Source organism: Dendrobates tinctorius, unplaced genomic scaffold (genome assembly GCF_039654945.1).
Source record: "Dendrobates tinctorius isolate UK_male_01 unplaced genomic scaffold, ASM3965494v1 ptg000084l, whole genome shotgun sequence".
Classification (NCBI taxonomy): Eukaryota; Metazoa; Chordata; class Amphibia; order Anura; family Dendrobatidae; genus Dendrobates; species Dendrobates tinctorius.
Window position 1 is genome coordinate 21,405,457 of NW_027361752.1, and position 25,075 is coordinate 21,430,531.

At 46.5% G+C, this 25,075-nt stretch overlaps 1 protein-coding gene across 2 annotated transcripts in view; it reads left to right on the top strand.

The window, feature by feature from the left end:
* LOC141097358 (multidrug resistance-associated protein 1-like) overlaps nt 1–25,075 on the top strand; it is a 122,031-nt gene that overhangs the window by 65,756 nt on the left and 31,200 nt on the right. For both annotated transcript variants that reach the window (XM_073584470.1, XM_073584469.1), the window contains exon 16: nt 57–132. In XM_073584470.1, the coding sequence (XP_073440571.1) occupies nt 57–132 (76 nt within the window). The remainder of the gene's footprint in view (nt 1–56; nt 133–25,075) is intronic.

Consider the following 25,075-nt stretch of genomic DNA (forward strand, 5'->3'; position numbering starts at 1 on the left):
AATCACTTTGTAGGATGTGATCTGTGCATTATTATTAATGTACACATTATCTTTAGCCAGCAAAATGAAGAATGCAGGAAATGTTAGAAGTCTGAGGAAACCTCCTGAAGATGTCAAGGTTAAAAAGGAAAGGTATGGTGTTCTATTAATTCAAAATGCAATGTATATACTATTTTAGTTCACTTGTACATAACATAGGTTTTTGTGGAAGCTAGCTAAGATAATTTACTGTACATTAGAGAATTATTAAAAAGCAATAAACCTGGGAGATGCATATTATATAAAGTTATGTGTGTAACTGGCAGGGCCGCACCTATAATGAGGCCATTTGAGCCTGTGGCTCAGGCGGCAGACAGCTGCTGTGCTCAGGGGTCGGCATTATGCGCTCTGCTACCCGCAGCACCTACAATTTAGCCTGCACGCTGGTGCTGCTGTTAGCATGCAAAGGCTTGTAATTGATGAGGTCACAGGAGGGAAGGAGTCAGGGCCCCCGATCATGGGACCCCTGACTCCTCCCCTCCTGTGACCTCATCACAGGTCCTGTGCTTTGCGCATCAGCTCTCGATCTATCGATCATCTCCGTCCCTGCTCTGCCGCTATGTTCTATTCTCTGCCACAGGACCTGTGATGAGGTCACAGGAGGGGAGGAGTCGAGGTCACATGATCAGGGGCCTCAGTGTATGCATAACTCTGCTGTGCTGGTTGTCATCGTGCTGAATGAGGGAACAGTTTGTGTGGGGTCAGGAGAGGTTTAAAGGGTGTACGGAGCGGAGCCGCACATGTGCGAGGCGTATGGAGCGGAGCCCTGTGTGTATGGAGTGGAACCGTGTGTGTATGGGGCGTACAAAACGGAGCCGTGTGTATGGACCGGAGCAGAGCCACTTGTGTATGGAGTGGAACCGCGTGTGTACGAGGTGTATGGAGCAAAGCTGCATGTGTACAAGGTTTACGTAGTGGAGCCATGTGTGTACAAGGTGTACAGAGCGTGGCCACATGTGTAAAAGGTGTACGGAGCAGAGCCGCATGTGTACGAGGTTTACGGAGTGGAGCCGTGTGTACTGAGTGGAGCCGTGTGTGTGCAAGGCATAAAAAGCGGAACCGTGTGTGTATGAGGTGGGCGGAGTCATACGTGTACAAGGTGTATGGTCGAGCATCCATACCTCCCAGCGGGACAGTCCCGATTTTGAGAGAGAGTCTGCCCCGGCCGGGAGCTTACTTTTCCAGCGGACACAGGAGTACACGGCGGAGCCCCGAGGAGCACTTTAAAATTCGCACATGACGTTCCACCGGAAGTGACGTGCGAGAAGCTGACCGGAAATTAGGTAATTTCGGGAGGAGATTGTGACGGAACTATGGAGGCACTTCAGGGAATGCTTCAGATCCATCACCGTGTCCTCCTACAGCGCGGACAGCGGGATCGCCTTGGACTCAGGGATGCCGGCCATGTGAGCGGATCATGATATATCCTGCATCGGGAGGCTCAGGTGGGCACTACAATGGGAGCCAGGCTGCTATAGTATATTATAGAATCTCTTTCTCGCTGTTCTTTCTTTCTCTCTCTAACCTTTCTTTTTTTCTTTCTCTCTCTCTCTGTTCTTTCTTTCCTCTCTTTCTCTTCTTTCTCTCTTGTTTCTTTCCCCTCTTCCTTTATCTCTCTCTCTGTTCTTTCTTTCCCCTCTTTCTTTCTCTAATCTTTCTTTCTTTTTCTCTCTGCTTTTTCTTTCTCTGTTTCTTTCTCTCTCTCTCGGTTCTTCCTTTCTCTCTGTTATTTTTCTTTCCTCTCTTTCTCTCTCTGTTCTTTTTCTCTCTGTTCTCTTTCTTTCCCCAATTTCTTTCGCTCTGTTCTTTCTTTCCCCTCTTTCTCGCTCCCTCTATGTTCTTTCTTTCTCCTTTCTTTTTTTCTCTGTTCTTTTTTTCTGTCCACGCTTTCTTTCTCTCTCTGTTCTTTTTCTTTCTTTTTTTCTCTGTTCTTTCTTTCTTTTTCTCTCTGTTCTTTCTTTCCCCTCTTTCTCTGTTTTTTCTTTCGCTCTGTTCTTTCTTTCTTTCTCTTTCTTTCCCCTCTTTCTCTCTCTAATCTTTCTTTCTCTCTCTGTTCTTCCTTTCTCTGTTTCTTTCTCTCTGTTCTCTTTATTTCCCCTCTTTCTTTTTTTCTATTCTTTCTTTCTCTCTCTATCTCTCTCTCTGTGTTCTTTCTTTTTCTTTCTATCTGTTCTTTCTTTCCCCTCTTTCTTTCTCTCTCTCTCCCTCCCTGTTCTTTCTTCCCCTTTCTTTTTCTCTCTCTCGCTGTTCTTTTTTTCTGTCCCCTCTTTCAGTCTCTGTTCTTTCTTTTTCCCCTTCTTTCTTTCTTTCTTTCTTTCTTTCTTTTTCTTTCTTTTTCTTTTTCTTTCTTTTTCTTTCTTTCTTTCTTTTTCTTTCTTTTTCTTTTTCTTTCTTTTTCTTTCTTTCTTTCTTTGTTTCTTTCTTTCTTTCTCTCTCTGTTTCTTTCTTTTTCTTTCTCTCTCTTTTCTTTCTTTCTTACCCCTTTCTTTTTTTCTCTCTCTGTTCTTTTTTCTGTCCCCTCTTTCTATCTATCTCTCTCTCTTTTCTTTCTTTCTCTCTGTTTCTTTCTTTCTTTCTTTCTTTCTCTCTGTTCTTTCTTTTCCTCATTACCAGTCAGTGTGCCCACAGTACCGGTAGAAGAGGGGAAGGAAACTAGGTGGCACTGGTCACATTGAGCCTTTCATACGTTTTACTGGTGTATAATCATCTGCCCTGAGCACCCCCATAAAGTGGGCCAGCCCCAGACAACAGGGTACAAACAAATCACTATCAGTCCAAGTGGACAATTATATAAAGTTAATGATGTCCCTGTGCCAAGCAGTGCGGAGGATCAGAATACACTGAGGAGACCAGAGCAGCGGGGTATGGGGAGAAGAATTATATGGGGCCCATTATGCTGTATGAAGTAATATATTGCTCCCATTATGCTCTACGAAGGGCCCATTATACTGTATGGAGCATTATATGGAGCCCATAATACTGTATGCAGTAATATAGGGGGCCCTTAATACTGTATGGAGCATTACGTGGGGATAGGGGATGAGTTTCTGTTTGTTGTGGATCTGACCGCTGGGACCCCCATGATCCTGGGAAATGTAGCTTTGAAGAGCACCATGTAAATGGAGCTGTGGTCATACGCACTGTGGTGCCATCCACATATGGCTCTTCAAATAACTCCTTTAAGAGAGTGATGAGGGGACGACAAAGTATAGCAAAAATTCACAGATCGGGGTTGATGAGTGTTATAGTTTGTGGGCTGGTGGGATTTGTGTGGCAGGGCTGCATTTTTGTCCCAGTCCGGCCCTGTGCCATGCCTACCATTGCCATTAATAACCCTTGTTCTGGTTACCTCTGTGTTCTTCTATGTGCGTGTGATGCCACTGACATCCTTGTGTTTGGACACCTTTTTTTTCTATTTATCTAAATCAAAATGTCCACTATTGTACTCAGTTTTACAATATAGATATACAGTAAAAATTTACTTTGTGTGCGGGGGGGGGGGGGTCATTTTGCTGTTCGCCTCAGGCAGCAGAGAGGCTAGGTTCACCCCTGGTAACTGTTTTCTAGCCATCCTTTGGTTAATCTTATCTTTGATTGTGCTTTATCTCATTTTGCAATTAAAAGTAATGTATAATGAATTGTAATGTGTCCTATCTGATCAGACATGTTCTCCCTCCCCTTCTTACATCCCTGTGTCTCGCTGTGGGACAGCTGACTGCAGCAGGAGCCTCTCCCACTGCTAAATTTGCAATAGGAGGCATATAATGTTAAGCACCATCCCTGGATAATGTTCCTTCCATGTGGTGTGTTTGCTGGAAAAATAGAAAAGATCAAGAAGAAAGTAACATTGTGTTTTCTGCACTATTCTTTATTTTCAGGAACACAAACAAAATCATGCAAACTAAAAAATATTGGTGTCTCCTGTTTACTCTGATCCATCTTGATAACCACTCGTCATTATTTTCTCCCCAAAAGTTTGAAACTAAATGGCCAGCCCTACATTTACTTGTTCAGACTGAAGCGTCATATGGAAAGAGGTTATTTTAATGCCAAATTTCCTTTAAATCAGCAGAAACACTAAATATGAAATGCAGAAAATCCCAGAAATTCTTTTCCTTTTCTCCTATTTTGATTCATATTGCAATTAAAACTGAAAATGTATCCAGAAATCTTCTATGTTATATCTCAGGAAATCAGCACTGTCCACCCTAGTTCATTCATACTGTCCTGCAAGACGGCTGCAGCAGGAGCCTCTCCCCTTTGCCCTGTATACAATAGGATAAATATATTGTTAGGCTCCTCCTCCCTGACTAAGTCCTATCCCCGCCATCATTCCGCAGGTGAAAAGGGAAGAGATGAGCAGCAGCACCTGTGTTCTTTACAGATCTCTACAATAGACTATCTTGGAGATAGACTTATGTTGTTGGCAGTTTTCTCTCTTGTTCACGGCTATTATTCACTTTTAGGTTAAGTGTTGCTTTAAGGAAGGTTTTAGATGACAAAGACGTTTCTAATCATTTCCTTTTATAATCTGTGAATTTGATCATGTGTAAAAAGAGGACTGATGAAATTAAAGGTATCAAAATAGGGTAAAATACTTTCCTTCCCAATATATTTTAACTAGATTAAGGCCCGATGCTATCGCATCGAGAGGATAGTGACACACCTCTTGCCATGTTAACCCTCAATACACACACACCTCCTCAACACACACTCCTCTCACCTTTCACCATCTCCACTCACATCCACTCACTCTTTCACTCCACATACGACCCTTTCTCTCACTCCATCTCTCATACTCACACTGTCATCGTCGCTGCTCCATCTTCTTCCGCCGGTGCCATCCTGGATCCCGACGTTGTCCACGCCGGCGACATGTTCTTGCGGCCATGCCATCTTGAGTATTCTGAAATCCTGCGAGTGGACATTAGTGGAGATAGTGAAAGGTGAGAGGAGTGTGTGTTGAAAGGAGTGGTGTGTTGAGGGTTAACATGGCAAGAGGTGTGCTGTGACGTCACCAGTTACAACTGGACGGAAGTTGTTACAACCCGGAAGCTGCTTAGCGCATTTAGTATAGTAGATTAACCCCTTCATGACCAAGCCTATTTTGACCTTAATGACCAGGCCATTTTTTGCAATTCTGACCAGTGTCCCTTTATGAGGTAATAACTCAGGAACGCTTCAACGGATCCTAGCGATTCTGAGATTGTTTTTTCGTGACATATTGGGCTTCATGTTAGTGGTAAATTTAGGTTGATAATTTTTGCGTTTATTTGTCAAAAAATCAGAAATTTGGTGAAAATTTAGAAAATTTTGCAATTTTCAAATTTTTAATTTTTATTCTGTTAAACCAGAGAGTTCTGTGACACAAAATAGTTAATAAATAACATTTCCCATATGTCTACTTTACATCAGCACAATTTTGGAAACAAAATATTTTTTTGTTAGGAAGTTATAAGGGTTAAAAGTTGACCAGCGATTTCTCATTTTTACAATAAAATTTACAAAACCATTTTTTTTAGGGACCACCTCACATTTGAAGTCACTTTGAGGGGTCTATATGGCAGAAAATACCCAAAAGTTACACCATTCTAAAAACTGCACCCCTCAAGCTACTCAAAACTACATTCAAGAAGATTATTAACCCTTCAGGTGTTTCACAGGAACTAAAGCAATGTGGAAAGAAAAAATGGACATTTTAATTTTTCCAACAAAAATTTTCTTTTAGCATAAATTTTTTCATTTTCACATGGGAAACAGGATAAAATGGATCCTAAAATTTGTTGGGCAATTTCTCCTGAGTACAACGATACCTCATATGTGGTCATAAACCACTGTTTGGGCGCACGGCACGGCTCAGAAGGGAAGGAGCGCCATTTGACTTTTTGAATGGAAAATATGCTGGAATATTTAGCGGTTGCCATGTCGTGTTTGGAGAGCCCCTGTGTGCATAAACATTGGAGCTCCTCCACAAGTGACCCCATTTTGGAAACTAGACCCCCCAAGGAACTTATCTAGATGCATAGTGATCACTTTGAACCCCCAGGTACTTCACAAATTGATCTGTAAAAAAAAAAAATACTTTTTTTTCAGAAAAATTTTATTTTAGCCTCAGTTTTTTCATTTTCACATGGGCAACAGGATAAAATGGATCCTAAAATTTGTTGAGCAATTTCTCCTGAGTGCACAGATACCTCATATGTGGTCATAAACCACTGTTTGGGTGCACGGCATGGCCCGGAAGGCAAGGAGCACCATTTGACTTTTTGAATGGAAAATTAGCTCCACTCGTTATCGGACACCATGTCGCATTTGGAGAGCCCCTGTGCACCTAAACATTGGAGCTCCCCCACAAGTGACCCCATTTTGGAAACTAGACCCCCTAAGGAACTTATCTAGATGTGTAGGGAGCACTTTGAACCCCCAAGTGCTTCACAAAAGTTTATAACACAGAGCAGTGAAAATAAAAAATATTTTTTTTTCCTCAAAAATGATTTTTAGCACACTATTTTTAATTTTCACAAGGCTAACAGGAGAAATTGGACCACAAATCTTGTTGTCCAGTTTGTCCTGAGTACGCTGGTACCCCATATGTGGGGGGGAACCACTGTTTGGGCACACGGCAGGGCTCAGAAGGGAAGGAGCGCCATTTGACTTTTTGAAATGCAAATTACTTCCAATCGTTAGCGGACACCATGTCGTGTTTGGAGAGCCCCTGTGTGCCTAAACATTGGAGCTCCCCCACAAATGACCCCATTTTGAAAACTAGACCCCCTAAGGAACTTATCTAGATGTGTAGTGAGCACCTTGAACCCTCAAGTGCTTCACAAAAGTTTATGACGCAGAGCCGTGAAAATAAAAAAAAAATTTTTTCCCCTCAAAAAATTATTTTTTAGTGCGCATTTTTTTATTTTCACAAGGGTACCAGAATAAATTAGACCCCAAAATTTGTTGTCCAGTTTGTCCTGAGTACGCTGGTACCCCACATGTGGGGGGGAACCACTGTTTGGGCACACGTCGGGGCTCGGAAGGGAAGTAGTGACATTATGAAATGCTGACTTTGATGGAATGGTCTGCGGGCATCATGTTACATTTGCAGAACTCCTGATGTACCTAAACTGTGGAACCCCCCCACAAGTGACCCCATTTTGGAAACTAGACCCCCTAAGGAACTTATCTAGATGTGTGGTGAGCACCTTAAACCCCCAAGTGCTTCACAGAAGTTTATAACGCAGAGACGTGAAAATAAAAAATATTTTTTTTTCCTCAAAAAAAATGATTTTTACCCAGCAATTTTTTTTTTCACAAGGGTAGCAGGATAAATTGGACCCCAAACGTTGTTGTACAGTTTGTCCTGAGTACGCTGGTGCCCCATATATGGGGGGGGGACTATTGTTTGGGCACACGTAAGGGCTCGGAATGGAAGTAGTGGCGTTTTGAAATGCAGACTTTGATGGAATGGTCTGCGGTCATCATTACGTTTGCAGAGCCCCTGATGTGCCTAAACAATAGAAACCCCCCACAAGTGACCCCATTTTGGAAACTAGACCTCCCAAGTAACTTATCTAGATGCCTGGTGAGCACTTTGGACCCCCAAGTGCTTCACAGAACTTTATAACGCAGAGACGTGAAAATTAAAAAAAAAAAAATTTCTCGTTCGCCTTATTGGGGGACACAGAGACCTTGGGGTGTATGCTGCTGCCACTAGGAGGCTGACACTATGCACAAAAAAAGATAGCTCCTCCTCCGCAGTGTACACCCCACCGACCGGCAGAGAATTCCTCAGTTTAGCTTAGTGTCAGTAGGAGGTGGACACGGGTCTTTTATTAGACCCATATCTACCTCGTCGTGCGTCGTTCCTTTTCAGGTTCTACGGAGAGATACAGAGTGAAAAGTCACATCTGTACTCCCACATGGAGTCTGCAAGTACGGCGTGTACTGCCACCCCGTATCCTTGCAGTTCTCCGCGGCAGGACCAGCCAGACGGACGCCGACACCAAGACGTGCCAGCGACTCCAGGGGTCCTTGTCGCCAGTCTCCCTCCCACTCGCCTACCAGAGCCTGTCGGTTGGATGAGACGCAAGACTTCTTCAGACAGGTAACGGATCGTGGATGGGTGAGTATTAGGCCCCGGCTTCATATTTATTTACCTGGCTGCCCATTCCCGACGGTCACCTCTTCAATGGTCACAGGGGTAGGCGCTGCGGTCGCTCGCAGTCGCCACCAGGCTATAGGCAGCTCAATGTTGCTGGGCATCCCCCCCCCTTCCCTCCCCACTTTCTGGGTACAGGGAGCACAGGGTTTTTTCCCATTGGGAGCGACTTGCGACTGCGGCGCCCCACTTTTTCGGACCTCCGCGCCGACCCCCTGCTGACAGGCGGCCGCCGCAACTAATTTAGGCCCCGGCTTCAGTTCGGGCCTACCGCTGCGTCGCGGCCACGCCCCCCGCCCCTTTCTTCTAAGCGGGCTTCTCTCCCGCTCTTCCCAGGCCCTCCCACCGCCTGTCCTTCACCTGCCCAGCCTGTTATTGGCTAGAGGGCGGTGAATCGTTAACCCTGCGTGGTGCTCCGCCCTCCCTCCTCTCCTAAGGCGCGCTTTTTCTCAGGACGGCGCCATTTTCCCAGCCTGTTACCCGGGCACCAGCTCCTCACTGGACAGCATCTTCTCCAGCTGGTTTTTTCAGGAGGTCTGTCGGCCGGATTTCGCTCTGACCTGCATCCACTGACAGGTCGCAGAGCATCGCTTCTGGGGACTCCGGACCGTGAGTAGCTCTGCACTGCAGACTGACCCTTCTCCGCCCTCTGTCCCCCAACCTTCCGGCATTACCTCAGCTTTTCACTATGTCTAAGTCTGATCGTACCCGCTCTACCGCCCCCCCCTGCACTTTAGTCAAGTACTTAGCATGTTCTTCGTGCAATCGCAAAATTCCCTCAGGGCAATCCACTCCCCTCTGCCTGGATTGTAGCAATCCAATTCAGCCTGACGCCGTCCAGGAGCCATCTGCGGCCCCAGGTGAGAGTGAGCCCCCCATGCCTGGCTGGGCCTCCTCGCTATCTCAATCAGTGGCAGACCTCACCAGGGTGTCTCAGTCCCTGGTGGCCGTTCTTGATAAGTTGCCCCTGGACTCTTCAGCAGGGCCAAGCAGGTCCCAAATTGTTCCATCTGAATCAGCCAGCGGTAGTCGCAAAAGACCCAGGCAAGATTCCCATCCGGAATCCTCTCCTAGTCCCATCTCACCGCATAGCCCTTCTCACCAGTCTCCCTCTCGGGCCTCCTCTCTCGAGTCAGGGGAAGCGCTTTCGGACAGGTCATCTGAGGGGATTTTAGAGCTGGATTCAGACCAGGATGCAAGCATGAAGGTCACAGTGCAGGACCTCATTGCTGCGATCCATCATACCTTCGATATTGCTGACTCCCCTGCGAAATCCTCAGATCAGGAGGTTTCGTTCAGACGGGCAGAAACTCCCTCCAGGGTTTTTCCTTTCCATTCCCAGTTTGGGAAAATTTTTACCAAGGAAAGAGAGGATCCGACCAGACGCTTTCAAAGAGGAAAACGTCTCGGCATACTCTACCCATTTGCTAAGGAGCTCACGGACAACTGGTCGGCCTCTCCCTCGGTCGATCCGCCCGTGTCCAGGCTATCCAATAACACGGTTCTTCCGCTTTCAGGCGTGGCGTCCCTAAAGGATTCTAATGACAGGATTATAGAATCCCTGGCGAAGTCTGCCTTTGAAGCGGCTTCAGCGGCGGTGTGTCCAATCTTTGCTTCATCCTGGACAGCAAAGACCATAGCCACGTGGGCAGACGACCTTAGGCAGGGCATCTTAGATAAGGCGCAACCGGAGCATTTGGCCAATCTCGCCAATCAGATCTCCCATGCTGGGGACTATCTTCTCTCCGCTTCCTTGGATGCTGCATCCTGTGCAGTTCAGGCGTCAAGCAACGTTATTGCAATTCGACGTACACTTTGGCTAAAGGCATGGCAAGCGGACTTGTTTTCTAAAAAGTCCCTCACTAACCTGCCTTTTCAGGGGGTGCGCCTCTTTGGGTCCCAATTGGACCAGATTATTAAGGACGCCACCGGAGGCACGAGTTCACACCTCCCTCAGTCCAAGCCTCGCAGACCCCCACTAAGGCGTCAGTTTCGACCCTTTCGGACTTTCCGCCGTTTCAATACGGCGGACAACTCCTCCAGCCAACAGAGACCGCAGGCTCGCCAGGAGAGAAGGAAAGTTTCCTTCAGACCCACTCCTTCCTGGCGACCCCACTCCTCCCAGGGCAGACCGTCCAGATCTAGATCTGGACGGTCTACTTCAGCATGACTATCATCGGGCACGCGAGGGGCCTTTCCAATTGGGAGGTCGACTTCTTTCCTTCAGGGACGTTTGGCTGGCCGCCGTGGAGGACGCCTGGGTCAGGGAGGTCGTATCCTCAGGATACAAGATAGAGTTCGTCTCTCTCCCACGGGATCGTTTCTTCGAATCCCGGCCTCCAAAGGATCCAGCCTTGATCCCGGGGTTCTCTACAGCTGTCGCCGCTCTCCTCAGTTCCGGGGTGATTGTGCCCGTTCCCGAATCGGAGCGCTTCACGGGGTTCTACTCGAACCTGTTTGTAGTGCCGAAAAAAGACGGCGCAGTTCGACCCATCTTGGATCTCAAGCTGCTCAACAAGAGGGTCCGCCTTCGCCACTTCCGCATGGAGTCGCTTCGCTCGGTCATCGCCTCCATGGAGGAGCAGGAATTCATGTGCTCAATAGACATCCAAGATGCCTATTTACATGTTCCAATTTTCTCCGGACATCAGAAGTTCCTGCGCTTTGCGATTCGACAGCACCACTACCAGTTTGTCGCACTGCCCTTCGGTCTTGCCACCGCTCCCAGAGTCTTCACGAAGATCATAGCTGCGTTGATGGCTTTGTTGAGAGTCAGAGGCCTCGTTCTTTTCCCATACCTAGACGATATTCTGATCAAGGCTCCCTCATTCCAACAGGCTCACCAAAGTTTGTCAATCGTCCTGGACACTCTTTCCAATTTCGGGTGGATCGTCAACAGGAAAAAGTCCTGTCTGGTTCCTACCCAACGCCTGGTCTTTCTAGGTCTTCTGTTCGACACTCGTCGGTCAAGGGTCTTTCTCCCACAAGAAAAGATTCTCTCTCTGCAGCAGGAAGTACGATCGCTGCAGACCTCGCGATTCCCATCCCTCCGTACAGCCATGAGGGTCCTGGGAAAGATGGTCGCGGCGATAGAGGCAGTTCCCTTTGCCCAATTTCACGCCAGGCCTCTCCAGCAGGCCATTCTGTCGAAGTGGAACAGGTCGCCTCGGTCCCTGGATCGCCCTGTCCATCTTTCTTACCGGATCAAGCGGTCTCTCAACTGGTGGTTGTCGTCACCTCTCATTCTATCGGGTCGATCCTTCCTTCCCATTCACTGGTAGATAGTAACCACAGATGCCAGTCTCCTCGGTTGGGGTGCTGTGTTCCGCAACCACACTGTTCAGGGTCGATGGTCGGATCGGGAATCAGCGCTACTGATCAACGTTCTGGAGATTCGAGCGATCCATCTTGCTCTGGTCCACTGGGAAAGGCTCCTCAAGGGACTGCCGGTACGGATTCAGACAGACAACGCCACAGCGGTGGCATATGTCAACCGCCAAGGGGGAACACGGAGTGTTTCAGCCCTGGCGGAGGTGTCCAAGATTCTTCGTTGGGCGGAGATTTCCATCCCGACAATTTCCGCGGTTCACATTCCCGGCGTAGACAACTGGGCCGCCGATTTTCTCAGCCGCGAGGGTCTCGCGGCGGGAGAATGGTCCCTACATCCGGAAGTGTTTCATCTGCTCTGCCTTCGGTGGGGAACCCCGGATGTAGACCTCATGGCGTCTCGCCTCAACAGGAAAGTCCCACAATTCGTGTCCAGGTCTCGGGACCCTCTGGCAGTGGGCGCCGACGCCCTGGCCGTTCCTTGGTCCCAGTTCGAACTTCCCTACCTGTTCCCTCCTCTGCCTCTTCTTCCCAAGCTGTTGAAGAAGATCAAGGCAGAAGGACTTCCGGTCATTCTCATCGCCCCGAATTGGCCCAGAAGGTCTTGGTTCGCGGACATTGTCAACCTTCTCGCGGACGCCCCCTGGAAGCTTCCAGACAGAACAGATCTGCTGTCTCAGGGTCCGATTTGCCACCCCAATTCTCGGCCGCTCAATTTAACGGCGTGGCTGTTGAGACCGAGGTTCTGAAACGAGCAGGATTTTCCGACCACGTAATTCAGACCATGATCCGAGCCAGAAAGCCATCATCTTCCAAGATTTACTACCGTACTTGGAAGGCCTATTTCACTTGGTGTGAGACCAATGACGTCGCGCTCATGTCCTTTTCGCTCCCTTCAGTCCTAGCGTTTATTCAGGCAGGATTGGATGCGGGGCTTGCCCTCAGTTCCCTGAAGGGTCAAGTTTCGGCGCTGTCCATTCTGTTTCAGAAAACGTTGGCTTCCCGTCCTCAGGTTAAGACCTTTCTTCAGGGCGTGGCTCACACGGTGCCGCCGTACCGGGCGCCCGTGGATCCATGGGATCTTAATCTGGTTCTTGAGGTTCTGCAAGGTCCGCCCTTTGAACCCCTCAGGGATATTTCCCTTTCTCTCCTTTCTTGGAAGGTAGCCTTTCTGGTGGCCATCACCTCCGTCCGGCGCGTGTCGGAATTGGCAGCTCTTTCGTGCCGCTCTCCCTTTCTGGTTCTCCACCAGGATAAGGTAGTTCTGCGGCCTCCGCCCTCGTTCCTTCCGAAGGTGGTGTCCTCGTTTCACCTCAACGAGGATATCGTGCTCCCGTCCTTTTGTCCGAATCCAACTCATCCCCGAGAGCGGTCCTTGAACAAGCTGGACCTGATTAGGGCGGTAAGAGTCTATCTGTCTAGGACGACTTCCTTGTGAAAGACAGAGTCTCTTTTCATTATCCCTGATGGAGCGCGGAAAGGTCACCCGGCGTCAAAAGCCACCATTGCTCGCTGGATCAGATCGGCTATCCTGGAAGCCTACCGTGTTAAGCGTCGCGGAGCCCCTTCGGGTATCAGGGCCCACTCTACTCGAGCAGTAAGTGCCTCCTGGGCGGTGCGCCACAGAGCTTCCGCACTTCAGCTTTGCAAAGCTGCAACATGGTCATCGGTTCACACGTTTGTGAAATTCTACAGAGTCCACACCTACGCTTCGGCGGACGCCAGCCTAGGTAGACGGATTCTGCAGGCCGCGGTGATGAGTCCGCTGGCCTGATGGAAGTTTGTTTCCCACCCCAGGGACTGCTTTGGGACGTCCCAAGGTCTCTGTGTCCCCCAATAAGGCGAACGAGAAAACAGGATTTTTGGGTTGCTTACCGTAAAATCTGTTTCTCGGAGCCTTCATTGGGGGACACAGCACCCTCCCATGTTTTACAGCTCCAGTTCTTACTTTGGTTGAATGGTTACAGTTGAGTTGTTTATGTTGTCAACCTATTCTGTTACTTCTCCTACTGCTTTCTCACTAACTGAGGAATTCTCTGCCGGTCGGTGGGGTGTACACTGCGGAGGAGGAGCTATCTTTTTCTGTGCATAGTGTCAGCCTCCTAGTGGCAGCAGCATACACCCCAAGGTCTCTGTGTCCCCCAATGAAGGCTCCGAGAAACAGATTTTATGGTAAGCAACCCAAAAATCCTGTTTTTTCCACAAAAATATTTTTTTAGCCCCCAATTTTTTATTTTCCCAAGGGTACCAGGAGAAATTAGACCCCCAAAGTTGTTGTGCAATTTTTCCTGAGTACGCTGATACCCCATATGTTGGGGTAAACCACTGTTTGGGCACACGTCGGGGCTTGGAAGGGAGGAAGCACCGTTTAACTTTTTGAACGCAAAATTGGCTGGAATCAATGGTTGCACCATGTCGCGTTGGGTGACCCCCTGATGTGCCTAAACAGTGGAAACCCCTCAATTCTAACTCCAGCCCTAACCCCAACACACCCCTAACCACAGCCCTAACCCCAACACATCCCTAACCCTAATTCCAACCCTAACCATAACCCTAACCCCAACAGACCCCGAACCCTAATCCCAACACTAACCATAACCCTAATTCCAAGCCTAACCCTAATTCCAAGCCTAAACCCTAATTCCAAGCCTAACCCTAATTCCAAGCCTAACCCTAATTCCAAGCCTAACCCTAATTCCAACCCTAACCCTAATTCCAACCCTAACCCTAATTCCAACCCTAACCCTAATTCCAACCCTAACCCTCTTTCCAACCCTAACCCTCTTTCCAACCCTAACCCTCTTTCCAACCCTAACCCTCTTTCCAACCCTAACCCTCTTTCCAACCCTAACCCTCTTTCCAACCCTAACCCTCTTTCCAACCCTAACCCTCTTTCCAACCCTAACCCTCTTTCCAACCCTAACCCTCATTCCAACCCTAACCCTCATTCCAACCCTAACCCTCTTTCCAACCCTAACCCTCTTTCCAATCCTAACCCTAACCCTCTTTCCAACCCTAACCCTCTTTTCAACCCTAACCCTCTTTTCAACCCTAACCCTCTTTTCAACCCTAACCCTCTTTTTAACCCTAACCCTAACCCTCTTTTCAACCCTAACCCTCTTTTCAACCCTAACCCTCTTTTCAACCCTAACCCTAACCCTAATGGAAAAATAAAAATAAAAATATTTTCTTTATTTTATTAGTTCTGCCTACCTATGGGGGTGATAATCGGGGGGTTTATTTACTTTTTCTTTCATTTTGATCACTGTGAGAGTGATCAAAATGAAAGAATGGAATCTGCAGCCGGCAGATTCGGGCGGGCGCACTGCGCATGCGCCCGCCATTTTCAAAGATGGCGGCGCCCATCATCCGGACCCGAGGGACACCGGGAGGGACGGGGGGACTCAGGAGGTACCGGGGGGGTGAGGGGGGGATCGGAGGCTGGCGGGGAGCAGAGGGAATGGGAGGGGGGCAGATGATGACAGCGGCGGCAGATCGCCGCTGTCATTCAGTTGCGGGGGGGCGATCGCCGGTGGGGGGGGAGTGGAATCGGTGTCTCCAGCCATGTCCGATGCTACAGCAGCATCGGCCATGGCTGGATTGTAATATTTCATCAATTTTCATTGATGAAATATTACTATCGCTCTGATTGGCTGTTTCACTTTTAACAGCCAATCAGAGCGATCGTAGCCACGTGGGGGCGAAGCCACGTCCCCTGTGGTGAATTACAAAGCCCCCTGTATCTGCGGGTCGGGTGACCTTTCAGTGACCCCGGTCACCCGACCCGCAGGGGGGCTTTGAAGTTATGACGCCACATAGGCGTCACTGGTCAGATTTGAACCAGGTTTCATGACGCCTATGTGGCGTCATTGGTCGTGAAGGGGTTAAGGCCCGATGCTATCGCATCGAGAGAATAGTGACACACCTCTTGCCATGTTAACCCTCAACACACCACACCGCCTCAACACACACTCCTCTCACCTTTCACCATCTCCACTCACGTCCACTCACTCTTTCACTCCACATACGACCCTTTCTCTCACTCCGTCTCTCATACTCACACCGTCATCGTCGCTGCTCCACGATCCCCGACATCTTCTTCCGCCGGCGCCATCCTGGATCCCGACATTGTCCACGCCGGCGACATGTTCTTGCGGCCATGCCATCTTGAGTATTCTGAAATCCTGCGAGTGGACATTAGTGGAGATAGTGAAAGGTGAGAGGAGTGTGTGTTGAGGAGTGGTGTGTTGAGGGTTAACATGGCAAGAGGTGTGCTGTGACGTCACCGGTTACAACTGGACGGAAGTTGTTACAACCCGGAAGCTGCTTAGCGCATTTATTATAGTAGATTAAGGCCCGATGCTATCGCATCAGGAGGATAGTGACACACCTCTTGCCATGTGAACCCTCAACACACAGTCCTCCTCAACACACCACACCGCCTCAACACACACTCCTCTCACCTTTCACCATCTCCACTCACGTCCACTCACTCTTTCACTCCACATACGACCCTTTCTCTCACTCCGTCTCTCATACTCACACCGTCATCATCGCTGCTCCACGTTCCCTGACATCTTCTTCCACCGGCGCCATCCTTGATCCCGACGTTGTCCACGCCGGCGACATGTTCTTGCGGCCATGCCATCTTGAGTATTCTCAAATCCTGCGAGTGGACATTAGTGGAGATAGTGAAAGGTGAGAGGAGTGTGTGTTGAGGAGGAGTGGTGTGTTGAGGGTTAACATGGCAAGAGGTGTGCTGTGACATCACCAGTTACAACTGGACGGAAGTTGTTACAACCCGGAAGCTGCTTAGCGCATTTATTATAGTAGATAGATGTATCACACCTATGTTTTTATGTGGCTAAGATATATACATAGTGAGCCTCAAGAAGGACAGTATTACTGATGTATGTAAAGTGCTATTGAAATAATAGTACTCTATTAATAAATAAAAAATTAATTATTATTACCTAAGTTATGTAGGTATGTGTTAGGTATGTAGTTGAAATCTACGTATGTTTGCCTAAATTTTTTTTGTTTTTGCCTTTTTTTTTTTTAATCTATATATACCTATACCTATGTATATTTTTATGGATTTAAATATGTCTATGACATATATGTGAAAGAGATAATTAGTGTAAGATATATCTATCTGCTTAAAATATTTATATATATAACATATATCAAGCTATGTATAGAAGTCTTAGAAGTCTATTATCTATATCTATTTAGAATGTAACTATTATTTATATATCTATCAATTCCAGGACCAACTTAAATAGTTTAAAGTAAGACATTTTTGTAAACGACATTTCTAGTGAAGATTTTTGGGCTATTAGGTAGCAATTGTCCTTGAAGTGGTGTATCCACCACTTTGACCCTAACGTTGCTGTGTTGCTTTACTCGGGAGAATGCAACATACAATTGTCCATGGGCAAATACAGGTTCGGGCAAAAAAATTCCAACTCGATTGAGGGTCTGTCCTTGGGATTTGTTAATGGTCATAGCAAAAGCAGGTTTTAGAGGAAACTGTCGACGTTTTAATTTAAAAGGTAACCCAGTTTCTGAAGGACACAAATCGATGCGTGGAATAATCACAATGTCTCCTTCAGCTGAGCCAGTAATCACTTTAGCCTGTATGATGTTGCGGAGTAAGGCAATGACAATGAGGCGAGTGCCATTGCAGAGACCTTTCTTGGTGTTTAGGTTTCTTAATAGCATCACAATGGTGCCAATTTTAAGTTTTAAGAGATGTGATGGCATTCCTGATGGTGTCAGAGAGTTTAAAAATTCAACTGGGTAGTTTTCACATTCCTCTGCCTCATCAGCATCGACAGAATCATCACTTGTATATACAGTATAATCACCACTAATGCGATCAATTACTTTACAGTTCAGAAAATCGACGTCATCATTTTTCGGACATAGTATAGCATGTGATGCAGCAGTGTTGAGGCTTTGTTGGTCATTAACATCAATGCAAATATGGTCTCCAAAGATCTCAGTTACTATAGAGCCAGTGCAAAGCATGTCTGGAGGAATTTCAATAACATCCTCTCCAAGGTTTTGTTCATTAGACAGCTCACCATTTCCAAGTTTAAGCAACCAAGTGCTGTATTCAGGATCAGTGGAGCGCATGTTGTTAATTAGCGGTAGTCTGGTAAAATGTTGCCAATGTTCTGAATATTTAATGCAGGAATCTACAATGTCTATTCTTGTTCCATGAGCGATGACGGGAAGACATTGTCTGAAGTCTCCTCCAAGAACAATAACTTTACCTCCAAATGGTGTTTTATTTTTTTCAGCAACATTTGTTGTCATGATGTCACGTAGAAGTCTATCTATCACATTCAATGCATGTTTTTGGACCATAGTGCACTCATCAATAATAAAAAGTTTTGTACTCTGTAAATGTTTTCCTGCATTTGTATCGTTTTTAATCCTGGAAACAGATGTTTCGTTGATCGGATTAGGTATGCCATATAGAGAGTGGATTGTTCGGCCTCCTTGTATCAAGTTAGATGCTATTCCTGTAGTTGCTGCAGGTGACACAATTTCTCCTTGTCCTCTTAAATGATGTGTAAGTAGATGGTATAGGTAGGTCTTTCCACTGCCACCAGGTCCATCGAGAAAAAAGCACTTTGGTATTAAACTGCTATTTTGTAAAGCTTCAGTAATGACATCATAGGCAAAAAGTTGCTCCTGATTAAGAGTTTCTTTCATCTCTGCAGCTTTTTTTAACTCATAATCCTTATCATATTGTTTAAGGAGTTGTTTAATATTTTTTGCTGGGCGTGGTAAATTATAATCAGCAAAAGTTTTTCCATGGACTATGAGGACATCTTGGACATCTTTCATAGCATATCCTTCACAATCGATACACTCTTCAGTGTTGCTGTGGTATGTATGACAATAGTCTTGTAAAAAATGGTCCTTAAATTCATTCCACAATTCAAGTGGATTACTGGGGGGGCCAAAAATACAGATATAAGCAAACATGTCTCTAAGTTGGGAAGGCATGTTAAGAATGCAAGCATCTGTTAAAGTATGTCTCCAGATGCTATCATCGAATAATAATCCAAGTGTTAACACAGCATCCTTAAAGGTTTCATGCATAACTCCATTGACGGTTTTAATGCTGTCAAAACTGGTAGCAGCTTTTACATGCAGTAACAACAAACGTAAATAATAGCTTTCTTGGTCTTTCACACTAACAGTATACATTCTTCCAATAACTGTGAGACCCCCTCGTTTTCTTTGTTCCCATGTGCCTTGTTTCCAAACGTAGTGTTTTGGAATTTCACGGTAGAAATAGTTATGTGCATTGTGGTCGATCTTATTAAGGTTGAAATACGCCATAAGTGTAGAATTGGAATTGAGCTTTTGATGGATGTTGTCTGCAGAGTCATTCTCATGAAAATAGTGGTTGAGAATTAGGCAGATGTACGGCTAGGCGAATGATGGCATGAGATTGTTTATGCATAGGAAAAGCAAATATCCGCCATGCAGCCTCAGGTGCACTAACATATCTGGTATCCGTAAATTGGTGTGTTTCATCATGTTGGATGTTATTTTGGGAAATTTCAAGGTTGGCTTTGTCATGTCCATTGTAAACGTATTTAAATAAATATTTTACACTTTGAATGGAAGCACATATTTCTACATTACTATGGCACTTGTATTTGGTGAGTAAAAATGGGTTATATGGAACTACCCATGAATTGTCAATCTTAGAATGGTGTTCATATGTTTTGCCAATGGGTCTGCGGTAAGTGGGATAGCCATCCTTTTCTTTGATGGTATATGGTTGGTTTTGTTTTGGGAAACCTTTGCTACACTTTCCAAGATCCATACAGGGAGAATTAGGATTGTGTTCTCCACAGGGACCATGAATCATGTGTTGAAGAACAATGTTATGGAGCTGAGGGTAGATTGTTTCATCAGGTATTTCAGCCCAGACTATATTGTCTATGTCCGCCTCAGTCCGTAATTTAGACAGGCTGTCAAGAATAATTAAAATATGAGCGTGTGGGAGACCACACTTCTGAAATTCAATGACATGGACCATTGCAGTGACGTTTCCAAATAATCCACTGCTAATGTCTTTTAAGAGGGATTCCAGTTTAATTTTAAAGACACGTGCAACCAAGTCTGGTCTGTGTTCAACACGCTGCCACGGTTCTAAATGTGTAGTAATCTCATTCCACTTAGGATTACATGTCATGGTGATAAATAGATCTGGTCGACCATACTTTGTAACAATAGCCATAGCATCCTGGTAGCGCTGCTGCATGTTTCTTGGACTGCCTTCAAAAGAAGATGGTAAAATGACGGTTTTCCCAATAGGGATGCCCTTTTGAACCGATTTTTTGAGTAGATGTTCTTGAAGGAGGCAGTAATCCTCCACTTTTAAATCTTTTTGGTGTTTGCGGATGTAATGTAGGCGATTAGCTTCGATTTTGACATAAGCATCTACTAAATATTGCTGTGTTAGCTTACCACCATTGAGGAGTGGATTAAAGTAATTTCTGACAGATAACATATAGCGATAGTATTGGAGTTGAGTGATCCTCCTCGAACTTTTGCCTTGTTGTTTGAGTCCATCATGCCATCCTTGGTCTCCATAAGGGAAAAATATTGGATAGAGGAGGGCATCCAAATTGCTATGGAGAATACTAATTTGTTGTGTTTTTGGAGCTAAAGGGTTATGGGGATCAGGTTTTAAATGAATTAATATGTCTCTATTGAAAGGTGGCTCACCATTGTCATTTTGAAACACGACTGCTACTTCACTGACAGTGGGATTATTGTAGCGTCGAGGGTCTTGAGTACGATCTTGTTTAATAGCCATAGTGATGTTTGGCATGACCGTTCCGTTTTGTAGAGATTTAATTTTTTCTTGTTCTTCCACATCACGTAACATTTGATAAGCTTCCACAAAAGGATTAATAGTTTGGATTTGAAGGGCAATAATGTTCATCAATGTAGGATGACATTTTTGATTTTCTTTACATCGTAAGTGTTGTTCGTTTGCGGTAGTGGTATCGAGAATGTAAAGTTGGGCAAATGCGCGTTGCTGGTCATCTGAGGGATGTAGTGTTCCAGTTCTATGATAGATCTGGCCATGTATGCGGAAACAGTATGGGCCATATCCAGGAGGTGGTGAAATATTTGCACCCATGGAGGCAAAAGCAAAGGAACTGTTAATACTTCGAATATTATCCATGAAATTTTTGCTAAATTCACTTTGCCCTTTCAGCAAACGTGTAAAGACATCAGGATATTGTAGTATGGGTACATGGACTTTACCCTTCTGACAGCAGAGCGTAAAGTTATCAGAAGGTATCTCTGCTACAAAATGCAAAGCTTCGCAATGCTCACATACATGGGTCATGTCACCACAGCTGTGTTCGGTAATACTATTTTCATCATTAGTGAAAATGTGAGGTTGTAGTAGAAGTGCATGTCCAACCGATGGGGTGCGCCTAGTTTTGAGACCAACGTATATTTGTCTTGGTTGCACTTTCTGTGGGCTAACTGCAGCTTGTATGTGAAGAAACTGTGCGTTGGTATTGAATGGTGGTATTGATAGGGCAGAAACAGATTGCTGATTAGTTATGTCAGTGAACGGCATATAGGATGAAGTGTGGTAGTAACTTGTTCCACATGCTGATGTGGAAGCATCCTGTTGTGAGTCTACTAATAATGATGAGGAAGAAGCCGTCTGTTGTTGGCGGTGATGGCGTGTAGAGGCTTCTTCAGCCAATGTAATAGATTTAGAGTTAGGGGATTCGTGTGTGAGACGACGGCGTTTATAAGCCTTAATCTTGTCAAGTCGATGCTGTTTTTCCTCAGGAGTCTCATTAGCACGGCGTTGTTTTTGTCGTAGTGCTAAAGCTGCTTTCCTTTCACTGGCATTGGCATACTGTGCATCGGTATTGAATGGTGGTATTGATAGGGCAGAAACAGATTGCTGATTAGTTATGTCAGTGAACGGCATATGGGATGAAGTGTAGCAGTAAATTGTTCCACATGCTGATGTGGAAGCATCCTGTTGTGAGTCTAATAATAATGATGAGGAAGAGGCCGTCTGTTGTCGGCGGTGACGGCGTGCAGAGGCTTCTTCAGCCAATCTTATGGATTTAGAGTTAGGGGATTCGTGTGTGAGGCGACGGCGTTTATAAGCCTTAATCTTCTCAAGGCGATGGTGTTTTTCCTCAGGAGTCTCTTTAGCACGGCGTTGTTTTTGTCGTAGTGCTAAAGCTGCTTTCCTTTCACTGGCATTGGCATACTTTTTGTTATGACTCATGTTGGCACAGGTAAAGGAGTCTATTTGGCAGTTATCTGGCAGTGAAGAAGGCGTCCTGGAGTATTGTAGAGTAAACAGATACTAATTGACCCTGTAATTGCCCAGCAGTAGTTATGAAGTGGTAGTGGCAAATTGGCCCTGTAGTTAGACACCGGCAGAGGAGCAAGGCAGCAGTAGTTATGGCGGTAGAGGCAAATTGGCCCTGTAATTAGACACCGGCAGAGGAGCAAGGCAGCAGTAGTTATGGCGGTAGAGGCAAATTGGCCCTGTAATTAGACACCGGCAGAGGAGCAAGGAAGCAGTAGTTATGGCGGTAGAGTCAAATTGGCCCTGTAATTAGACACCGGCAGAGGAGCAAGGCAGCAGTAGTTATGGCGGTAGAGGCAAATTAGCCCTGTAATTAGACACAGGCAGTGAACAGTCAGAGGAGCAAGGCAGCAGTACTTATGGCGGTAGAGGCAAATTGGCCCTGTAATTAGACACCGGCAGAGGAGCAAGGTAGCAGTAGTTATGGCGGTAGAGGCAAATTAGCCCTGTAATTAGACACCGGCAGAGGAGCAAGGCAGCAGTAGTTATGGCGGTAGAGGCAAATTGGCCTTGTAATTAGACACCGGCAGTAAACAGGCAGATGACCAAAGCAGCAGTAGTTATGGCGATAGAGGCAAATTGGCCCTGTAATTAGACACTGGCAGAGGACAAAGGCAGTAGTTATGGCGGTATAGGCAAATTGGTCCTGTAATTAGACACCGGCAGAGGAGCAAGGCAGCAGTAGTTATGGCGGTAGAGGCAAATTAGCCCTGTAATTAGACACCGGCAGAGTAGCAAGGTAGCAATAGTTATGGCAGTACAGGCAAATTGGTCCAGTAATTAGACACCGGCAGTAAACAGGCATAGGACCAAGGCAGCAGTAGTTATGGTGGTACAGGCAATGCCAAGCGTCCGCACAGCAAGTCGGCGTGAGGTAAATGACGCAATTTCACGAATGCAAGATGGCGTCGGCGAAATCTCGCGAGATTTCGCCGACGTCGTTAACACCTCTTGCCATGTTAACCCTCAACACACCACACCGCCTCAACACACACTCCTCTCACCTTTCACCTCCACTCATGTCCACTCACTCTTTCACTCCACATACGTTCCTTTCTCTCACTCCGTTTCTCATACTCACACAGTCATCGTCGCTGCCCCGACATCTTCCTCCGCCACCGCGATCCAGGATCCAGACGTTCTCCAGGCCGCCGACATGTTCTTGCGGGGCGCCATCTTGGATTTCGTGAAATCCCGCGATATTCAAGATAGCGTCGCCGCAACAACATGTCGCTGGCGTGGACGACATCGGGATCCAAAAAGATGGCGTCGGCGAAATCTCGCGAGATTACGCCGACGCCATTTTGGATCCCGATGTCGCCCACGCCAGCGACATTTCTTGCGGGACGCCATCTTGGATGTCGTGAAGTCCCGCGATATTCAAGATGGCGTCGCCGCAACAACATGTCGCTGGCATGGGCAACATCGGGATCCAAAATGGCGTGGGCGTAATCTCGCGAGATTTCGCCGACGCCATCTTTTTGGATCCCGATGTCGTCCACGCCAGCGACATGTTGTTGCGGCAACGCTATCTTGAATATCGCGGGATTTCACGAAATCCAAGATGGCGTCCCGCAAGAACATGTCGGCGGCCTGGAGAACGTCTGGATCCTGGATCGCGGCGGCGGAGGAAGATGTCGGGGCAGCGACGATGACGGTGTGAGTATGAGAAACGGAGTGAGAGAAAGGAACGTATGTGGAGTGAAAGAGTGAGTGGACATGAGTGGAGGTGAAAGGTGAGAGGAGTGTGTGTTGAGGCGGTGTGGTGTGTTGAGGGTTAACATGTGCGTGTGTGTGTGGTGACGTCACCGGTTACAACTGGACGGAAGTTGTTACAACCGGAAGCTGGTTAGGGCATTTATTATTATAGATTACTTCCGGTGCCCGTCACATACAGGCAGACATCCTATGGAGGGGATTCTCTGAACGTAGTTAATCAAGCGCGCCTAAAATAGCATTAAAATAACACAACAGTCACTACTTAATAATAATAACTCCAGAAAACAACAGCACCCTACTGATCAACGGCCGAGCCCTACTGATCGCGGCCGAGCCCTACTGATCCCACCAATTTTGAATGAAACTCTTTTCAGTTCTACAAATACTGCAATCTGCAATGTTCTGCAAGTCGACTGGCACATACTTTTGAATGACCCAATTTTGGGCAAATATCTTCCCGGAAACCCCGGTGCCACTTTCAGTAGAGCGCCCACCATCAGAAATATACTGGCTCCTAGCAGATTGAGACCACACATTAAACTCCTGCGTAATGACATTTCTCTGCTTCCCAAGGGGTTTTCAAATACACGTAATTGTTTATGTAGATTTTCTATAGGTCACAAAAACTCCTCATTTTATTTCTTCCCCAGCCAATGAGGACATGTTCCCTATAAAAAGTCTCATGACTTGTCAGACAAATGTTAGCTACTTGATCGAATTTCCCTACAAAAAGCAACATATTGGCAGAATGATCCAACCGCTTCATAAAAGAAGCAACAAAACTAGTCAGTATCTGGTGTGACCACCATTTGTCTCACGCTGTGCAACCCATCTCCTTCGCAGTTATCAGGTTGTGGCCTGTGGAGTGTTGGTCCACTCCTCTTCAATGGCTGTGCCAAGTGCTTGCATGGCCAGCTTTTCTCACCGGATATGTCGCCCAGTGACCATGTTTGGGATGCTCTGGGTCGGTGTATACGAAGGTGAGTTCAAGTTGGTTCCAATATCCAGCAACGTCGCAGCTATTGAGGAGGAGAAGACCAACAAGCCACAGGCCACCATCAACAACCCGATCAACTCTATCCAGATGAGATGTGTTGCACTGCATGAGGCAGATGGTGGTCACACCAGACACTGACTGGTTTTCAGACCCCCGGGACCCTCCCGATGCTGTAAAACTGCACATATTGTTGTGGCCACCCTAAGGCCCACTGTTGCAATAATCCTGTGTCTAATCGGCATCTGGACATGCCACACTGGTGAGGGAGATGGTTATCTCGGCAGGGGAGAAGGGTTCACTAGCACAGATTAAGACAAATTTGTGAATAATATTTGGGAGAAAAAGTCCTTTTGTGTCCATAGAAAGTCTCAGATCTTTCAGCTCGGCTCATGAAAAATGAGAGTGAAAACAAGTGTTGCATTTATATTTTTGTTCAGTGTAT